This window comes from Odontomachus brunneus, unplaced genomic scaffold (genome assembly GCF_010583005.1).
Source record: "Odontomachus brunneus isolate Ranch 3 - 2012 unplaced genomic scaffold, Obru_v1 Obru_scaffold_358, whole genome shotgun sequence".
NCBI lineage: Eukaryota > Metazoa > Arthropoda > Insecta > Hymenoptera > Formicidae > Odontomachus > Odontomachus brunneus.
In genome coordinates this window covers 114,049-123,190 of record NW_022639808.1, presented here as the reverse complement: position 1 = coordinate 123,190, position 9,142 = coordinate 114,049, and the positions used below count along the sequence as shown (strand labels likewise).

At 32.7% G+C, this 9,142-nt stretch overlaps 1 protein-coding gene across 7 annotated transcripts; it reads right to left on the bottom strand.

The window, feature by feature from the left end:
- Positions 1-746: 746 nt before the first annotated feature.
- LOC116853562 lies at positions 747-8,670 on the bottom strand. 7 transcript variants are annotated; one of them, XR_004380006.1, is made up of 6 exons: positions 7,849-8,670; positions 6,854-6,967; positions 6,575-6,763; positions 1,317-5,769; positions 981-1,021; positions 789-899 (listed from the first exon to the last, which is right to left on the bottom strand). XR_004380006.1 is itself a non-coding variant. In XM_032834692.1 (4 exons), the coding sequence occupies exon 4, from the start codon at positions 4,951-4,953 to the stop codon at positions 3,577-3,579; it is 1,377 nt and encodes a 458-aa protein (XP_032690583.1). In that variant the 5' UTR covers positions 4,954-5,769; positions 6,575-6,763; positions 6,854-6,967; positions 7,849-8,670; the 3' UTR covers positions 747-3,576. The 7 variants fall into 7 exon arrangements, 1 of the variants encoding a protein (XP_032690583.1); XR_004380008.1 differs by having other exon boundaries at positions 804-899; positions 981-1,036; XR_004380003.1 differs by having other exon boundaries at positions 747-1,073.
- Positions 8,671-9,142: the final 472 nt, after the last annotated feature.

Sequence of the window (9,142 nt, the reverse complement as noted above, 5' to 3'; positions counted from 1 at the left end):
ATGTAAAGCACAAAACTTGTGATAAACTAAATATAAATATTGCAAACCTTGCAATGTAGAAAAATAATATTTGTTTCATGAACTTTAAGAGAAAATATACAAATAATATTGGATCATATTAATCAAAACCGCAAGAAAAAAATTAAATTAAGAAAATGTACTAATATAATAATTGCAATAATATGATTCAATATTATTTTTTTTTGTTGATTAATCTATGGGTAGCCCAAGGCTTAATTTGTGTTTCTTGATTATCTTCTTGCCCTCTTCGGTTTTAGTAAAATTGTTCAATTTAAATCCTATTAACTTTATCACCTCAGAACTCACTTCTGAGGTTGATTTATTAAAGGATGTAGCACAATACTCTGTAAAAATAAAGAAATCATACATGTTAAAAATCATATGAAATAATAGACAATGTGCATGGGGTAGATCTGTTTTTTATATATTTATCTTTCATTTGTAAATTATAATTTTAAGATTATTACATAGAGAGAGAGTTAAGGAAATATTTTTAAAATATTCTTAATAACACAAATATTTTTACATGTATTTTTTATATTACGTAAAAATATTTATTTATTTGTTCTTTAAAGTGTTAAAAATAATTAATAAATTCCTAATTTGAAAAACTGAATTCATACATTATAATAAATAAAGAGAAATGTGGTATAAGAAATGAACTCACCTATAATAGCTTGCACAAGGCTTTGGTCCAAAGTTTTCTTTTGAAGCACGCCCTTGTGGGCATTTGTTTTACTACCTCTGACAATGCTTAGTGTCATTTCTTCAGGTGTAAAAACAGCTTCTGTCAGGCTGTTGGTTAATAAGCCTATTTTTCCATGTCTCAGTTTATCTATCATTGATTTTGGGACACTTCTAGATCCAAAACGTACTATCTGTGAAAAATAGATATCAACTGACAATTAAACAAGAAATAAATTCTATCAATAATTGAAATAACAAATATACCACATTACCTCTCCTGTGGAGGGAGATGTGTTGTCATTGGCAGGTAAATCTGTATAACACTTAGCTATTGAAATGTTAGAGATGTCTTTCAAATGTTCCTGCTGTTTTTTTAATTTATAATGTTCATGTAAAATAAATATAAAAATAATCAGAGCTCTTAAAGCGTATTCCATGAAATATATGAAATGTTTGTATTTTACGGCGTTCATGAAGAAACTTTATTGGATATATAACATTTATGTGATACAAACAACTTAAAGAAACAGCAAGTACATAAAAGTAGCAAATCAACAAATATTATTGAGCAGTTTCGAAAGAGAAATTTAAAACTTTATGATATTTACCTTTGGTGCACTGGAGACATCGATATCAAGATCTACAGTGGATGTACTAGGCACAGGTGTTAATCTATTCGCAAAGTTATCGTCATCTCATCTAGAAGCAGGATCATTCCACCTAGAACTAGGGTTAGTAAAACTTATCTGTTAACAAAATTGTAATGCAAATTCATTAATATACAAGTATTTTAGAGGTCACACATGTGTTAATTAATTCTCGTGTATAGATTATATCCTGGTGAAAACATTTGTCGTAAATTTTTTTACCAGGGTATAAGTGAGTGTTTCCTTACATTATTGAAACAATTTTGAAAAAAAGCTAAATAATGTATAGAACGAATTATATAAAATGTAGCAAATGATAACATAAGGAAGAATTCATCGTAAGAATACCCCATAGAAACGTCCGTGGAATCGAGGTGGAAGTAAAGTGGTAGTACTTCTTCAGAGAATGAAGATCTTCATTTCAAAAATATGCAGTTGAAGAAAAAAATTAAATCTCTAACGGCTGAAATAGAGACATACAAAGCAATGAAATCTATAATTGCAGGTAATGGGCGTTATAGTTCTTTTTTGCCTTCGAAATGTTGCACTGTACAACCGCTTTGCCTTATATTATTAACAGAAGCAAATTTATGTTGCTTATTCTTATTTGTAGAATTTACTTCTTTGCCACGTCATGTAAAAAAAAATACAGGAAAAGCTTAAGGAATGCCTTAAAGACAATCCAAAATCTATTGCAAAAACAATTCCCACTTCGGTACCAAATGTGAGTATTGTAAATTTAGTATTATAAAATGTAGTATATATCCTATGGGAACATCCATGCGCAATCCACGTGGAATCCACGTAAATAAGTCGATTCCATTTTACTTCCACCTCGATTCCACGGACGTTTCTATGGGGTATTCTTACGATGAATTCTTCCTTATGTTATCATTTGCTACATTTTATATAATTCGTTCTATACATTATTTAGCTTTTTTTCAAAATTGTTTCAATAATGTAAGGAAACACTCACTTATACCCTGGTAAAAAAATTTATGACAAATGTTTTCACCAGGATATAATCTATACACGAGAATTAAATAACACATCTGTGACCTCTAAAATACTTGTATATTAATGAATTTGCATTACAATTATACTACCCAGGCGCACTGAAAAATGAACGTTTTTTTGAGAATTTTTTTCTTGGAAACTATTCAATGGATCAAAATGAAATTTTGAGGCTTTATTATACATGTTTTGAGGTATATAAAAAAATTTTTTATTATAACTTTTGATACAAAATGGCGTCTTGGCAAGTGGTAAACGGAACATGTGTTTTTTCCGAGAAGCGAATCTGCGTACATCATAACATTCTCCGAACAGCACCTAGAGCAAAAAAAAAATTTGTCGTTAATCTAGTTAGTTAGTTTTGCTAGGGAAGTACCCACGATTATACATTTTTATCGAAAATTCGCAAATTGGCGTCAGTTTGAACTTTTTTTTCCATTTTTTCGCTAAAAATCGACTTTAAATTGTTAATAACAATTTTAATTATTTATCAATCTTAAAAAGAGTGTGTACTTCCCTAGATAATTTATCTAAGAAGTTACAGTTAAAATTTCAAGTGAATCCGACAAAAATTGAGCGAGTTACAGTGTACGCAGTTTTGAAAAATGTAGTTTTGATAAAAACGCATTTAAAGTTTCAAAACGTATTTACTATATGAAATATTTAAAATATCGGCTTGGCAATTTTTTTACCTTTACTCTGCTATCCCAGCACCATATAACTGTCCTTCCAAGTATTCATTTTGTTCTTCTGCTTCTTTTCTGAGCGATGTAAAGTCCTTCCGAGCGCTTTTTCGATGTTTTGATGCTGAGCGGTTTGTGGCTTTTACTCGACGTTCATCAGTTTCCATGATAAAATTGTATAATTCAGAACTGATCCTCAGCTGAAGTGTGCTCATGACATCTAAAAGTCCTCGAAAACCATCGTTGTATGTTATGGCAGCAATGTCAGTGGCGATATCAACCACTGCTTTACCGCTGGAAATTGCTTTTGGCGCAATAGTCCAAACGACGGCATTGAGGCTTTCATTAGCATTTTGAGTGAAACCTCCTAAGCAACGGGAAAGAAGATCGTCTCTTGTCAAATCTTCATAAATTTTTTGAACGGCATCGAAAACTTGCATTGGCATGGCCGGTTTATGAGTATATATATCGAGAGTATGCGAGGGAGCGGTGCACTTGGACACGGTGCATTTGGACACAGCCAATTACAGCACCGTGTGATTAGAGACATTTGTAGGGTCCCTTGGAACAGCGACTTGTGATTGGACTGTGTCCAATTGCCCCGTGTCCAACTGATATACACCCGTATGCGAGGCTTTCGCTCTTTGCCAAGAACACCAAGAATCTTTTCCTACTGGACACTTGTCGTGTTGAGGCTTTTCATCTGAAGATATTTTATGGTATAATGTAGCATAGATCTCGTTGCGCATATTCTCCACTGAATCTGTATTTCGACGTATAGCGAGACCATAATACACACTTAATTCATCGATCAATTTACCAGTCAACTTGCCTCGACCTCCAAGATTTTTAACTTCTTTTTTTAAATTACGCAGTCTCGTTCCAAGCCTTTTTTGTACATGTCCAATACATTCTTTCTTGGTAACAGCAAAATTACCATACGGCTTGGCATCTTGAATACTTTTGAATGTTTTGCTGTCACCATCTCCGACGTAATAGGCGTATCGAACGTTATATGTGGACTCGGAACGCGAAAACATTTGCACGACTGCGTCAGGCTCCATTTTCCCTGCACTTCCGCTATGATTTGCATTACAGTATGGTTCGTGTAACTCGTGCCATTCATCACACTCGGCGGTGCCCTCTTTTGTCTGCCAATATTCACACTCTTTGCAGTACTTTGATTTCACACAAATATCTATAACTTTTCCTGAAAACCAACCAATCAAACTTGTGAAGCCATAGAGAGAAGAGAAGCCGCGCTTTCTCCACGAGTCGTCTCTCGACACTGTTAGTCCCTCAAGCTGACCTTTTTCAACAGAAATTTTCTTTTCCTCCTCGGCAGCTTTCCGTAACACTTTTGATTTTACAGCGTCCGTTGCTACAGCTATACTTTGCACGATTTCATCATACGACTTTTGAAAGACCGGTTTTGGGAGGCACATAAAGGCGCAAAATTTACTTATTCCTTGAATTCCGATACCAATAAGTCTCATAGCCAAAGTGAGCCGTCTATTTACATCGTAAGCACGACCATTAATTAAGGGGCTACTGTCAATAGTTGTATTCCCGCACTTTTCACACACAATAACAAGCTTGAATCCAAGGCCACGTTTACACGACTCCAAAAAATTCACACTACCTCCGCATTTTTTACATGCTAGAATTTGCGACAACGTGCTAAAAACAGCAAGAAAATTGATGATTCGATAGCCAAATGCAGCATCCACTTCAGTATCATTTTCTGCTGTCGAAGATTTCATTTTTTTTGCTAGCCTACAAACATCTTCAGTGTCGCCTTCGAAGCTGTGACGGTTGGGCGGCTTCCTATTGGCGATTCTGCTCCGACTGGCACGAGTAGAGGACCCTCTCGTCCCTTTTTTATACACTTTCTCACTCATTTTTATAGAAAACAACAAAATAAACACTACCGTAACGTTTATGAGCGCGCAACTCGGAGTAGCACGTGGAACTGTTTACTGCGTGTTTATTCGCAGTCTAACGGTTATTGTAGCGTCCAATATGGCTTCTCTGAGATTTATTAACGCCATCTATATATATTTTGAAGAAATTAAATTGATTTGTACCGACAAAAATTATCAACAAGCTATAATACGTTTAAAATGCCGCGCGCAGGTGAGCGGCCTTTTTAAACGTTTAGGAGCGCTCGAAGTTATCTTGTTAAAAATAGTTTATTGAATTTTTCCCGACAAAATAGTGTTTGCATATCATTCTTGGATAGTTTATGCATCATTTAAGCCAATAAAAAAAAAAATTGAAAAAAAAAAATTTGCTGGGTAGTATAACCCCTTAAGTTCATCTTCAGATGCCGCATGGACTGTATTTTAGTGCTTACGAAGTATGTAAAAGTAAACCTAAGAAAGTCTTAAATGTAGGATACAACTATGAATATCGGCTTTAGAACAAAAAAGAATGGTAAAATTTATAAACCCTGGGACACACTTGATTGTAATCGAAAGTACTTACGCGTTTCATATACTTTTTCTTTGAAACTTTGCTCTTTCTCTTTTTACTTTTGCGTTTTATATTCGGTTTTTCTTCTTCATCAAATTCTGATGTTTCTCTGGAGGACTGAGACGTAAAAGATGCTCAATTGATTTCTCTTCTAATCCCCACCGAATAATGAAAACCATCGTGATTAATAAACTTTCATCTAAAGATAATCGAGCTCCAAAATATAGTGGTTGCCTTTCCATCTGAAATAGATTATATAAATAAATAGATAATATACACAACAAAAGAATTTATTACAGATTGATAAAAAAAATAAATTATACTGATGATATAGTTTAATAATAAAAGTTTGTTATTTCACAAAACACATTCCAAACTGACATGAACATCTAATTTTCAAGATTTTCTTTGTTATAAGCTTAGATGTAAAGCAAAACCCAATCTCTAAGCGACTTTTATGCGACTTAGTTAAAAATACTACTTAATCTTTACTGCATGTAAACTTCTCCATTTTGAAAAGAAAATAATAGCATATTTCAGTAGTACGAATTTTAACCGACGCGAGGTTCATTAGTCCCGGTCTACATTCGATGTTTTTAATCTTCAGCTTGAAAAACTGACCAATTACAGTTGATTATTCTTCTCAAATTTTACTGTGATTGGTTAATTTGCAAGGCTTAAGACTTAAAACACCGAATTTAGTTAATGATGTCATTACATCTGTCTAATGTATCACAGTGCTTATAATGTATACATGTCATTCATCGACCCCAGCTGGATTACAATTCGTGCCACTCAAATACGCTATAAGAGTTTTTCATTTTAAACATATAAAGTAATGCAGTTAAACTTCATACTAAAAAAATCATCTATGCACACAAATTCTTTGTTAAGCTGAAACCATTTGTAAATAAGATAAGTAAAATAATAATTAATTTATAAATATATGATTAAAGACATTTATAAAATCTAAATATTGTAAATGCTAAAAGAAAGTCATTCAGAAGCATAAGCAAAGTACAATCTTATTTCTAAATAAATACTCACACACTGATTTAATCCATTATGGGGTTCATTTTCTCTATAACAAATTTGCTGATGCTGGTTTAAATTGAAGTTGCCATTTTCATTGACAATGGCATATTCATCTTCCTGATCAAATAGTCTATCTTGTGTACTTAAATCGTCACTGCCTAAATATGAAAGGACATCACTATTCTCTCTTTCATAAATATTCTGCAAACATATGTAGTCATACACATACAGAAGATAGAAAATAGTTGTTTCAGTTTATACAACCTTCAGTTGCTTCATATAATTACTTACAAAGTTTCCATCTGAACGAGATGAGTCGGCACTTGCATTGCTATAATTATCTGAGTTACTACTACTGCTCCAGATACTTAAACTAAATGTTTTATCAGATTCACTCACAGATATCTATAAAAAAAAACATTTCAGTTAAATGAAACATTTAATAGAAAGTTTCATTGTGAAGACTAAGTACTGAAACTGTAATTAATATTAACTGTTTCAAGCATGTCAAGGGGCATAATTACCTGAATTTGACCTATTTGTAATCTTTGGAAATGAAAAAGTTGTTTTCTTCAGATTAACTAATTTCATGATATATATATATATATATATATATATATATATATATATATATATATATATCACTTTTATGTAAATAATGCATGCAAGCCAATAATTTGTGCAATACGAAATATAAGCAAGGAAGCCAGTATTATATATCATATTAACATATATAAATCCAATAAGTTGCTTAATATAAGTAAAACTGTATTATAGCCAAACGAATCATATTTATATCATGAGCTAATAAAATGTAGAAAGAAAGACTGGAATTTGTTATAAAACATTTTTTGTTTTTCTCGAGAATATATAAAATGTTTCCATAGAATTATATCTGTAACAGAATTCATAACAGATTTTGCAGTGCACAAAGGAATAATTTGAGATTCAGTGCTTGCAAACTTTTCAAAAACTTTACATTATTTTTAAATGCAAAACATTATGTCAATATTGTGCAGCTTGTAATATTCAGAATACAAATTATATTAATAGAAAACATGTTATAACATATTAATACGTTTTTTAATTTATTATATTACTTTAAGAGACCTGTTATTGAATATCTTACAAAATCATATTTTACACTGCTTATAATTCCAACTGAGAGATATAAAATCTTAATTCTATAAGTGATATTGAATTTGATTCATTGCTTGTAAAGCACTTTGAAGTTATAACCGGCTATGCTTGACATTTTATCGTTTGAAAGAAACTTAAATACTTACGTAGAAATGACTATGTACAGTTTCATAAAAACCAAAATAAAATACTCGCATACTCGTGTGATGCTAAGCCCGGGATGCGCAACACGTAAATTGATATATTTTCTGCTTCACGCTCCACGGTCTTGCTATTGGATGCACTCACTTCGCTTCACTTCAATATTTGGCTAAGCGCGTTGGGTGCACTCATACACACCGGTGTGTTCGTGAGTCTGTTCTTTTTCGCTACATTACACAACTAGTGCAATAAGTTAGAGTGAAATAAAATATGCTTATCTCATTCTAACTTTTTGTATTGTCAAAAATTGTATTATGTACTATAGAAAATCAGGTACTGAGGGATGCTACTTAATTGGATCGATGACCTTGGTAGAGATGTGTTTAGGTAATAACTTTGAAAAATCTCTTTATAATAACGGTTGGTTTAATACAATGACTTTGGAAGGAATTCCTCCATGCCGATGACTTCTTGTCTCTTTACTCACTTTCCTTTAGCCAACATTTTTCACAACACAAACCGCTCGCGTAATTCAGAAATACAATACAATGCTTTACTAATTATAATACCTTTGAGAATTCACTTCCTTTTATACAAAGGTCCGATTTATCTAACCTCGCAGGGTTTACTCGCACGTTGATATACGATATAAGAGAACGTCTCTCGTCTCAACTTCAATATCGTAACCAATAATGATATACATACAAAGTGTATCGACCGCTACCGAAACGTACGCACTCTCCGTTAATTACTTAATACTTGGTTCGATCTAGTCACGGTCTCTCTCTCACGATGCTCGCACGCGGTTTTTATATCTTCTCCTCTTGAGCAGTTCTCCTCAGCGACTGCGCATCAAATTATGACGATGTATTACCAGATGGCGTATGCTTCTATATTTCCATCTCTTACAATTCGACCATCCTGACACTACATTCGTTCCGAATGTTACAATTATAACAATTTTGTTACGCCAAAGTTATTATACACCAATCAGTGAAAGGAAAGAAAACAAAATCATACAACAAGATATCTCGGTAAGTTATACAATCAACACTTAAACATATTTCCTAATTCAGTGTAACCAGTCCAGAACCTATTATTTATTATCAGTCATTAATTTCGCTTATTCCTTGGTCTTGACCGGTTTAATTCAGTATTTCATTTTATCTGATGATAGTATTGAGTTGTAGGGTCTTGCTGTGATATTAAATCCCGGTATATCTGTAATGACATAACGGTTTTTATTCAGAACTTTTGAAATCAAGTATGGCCCTTTATATTTTTTCCTCAACTTTTTAC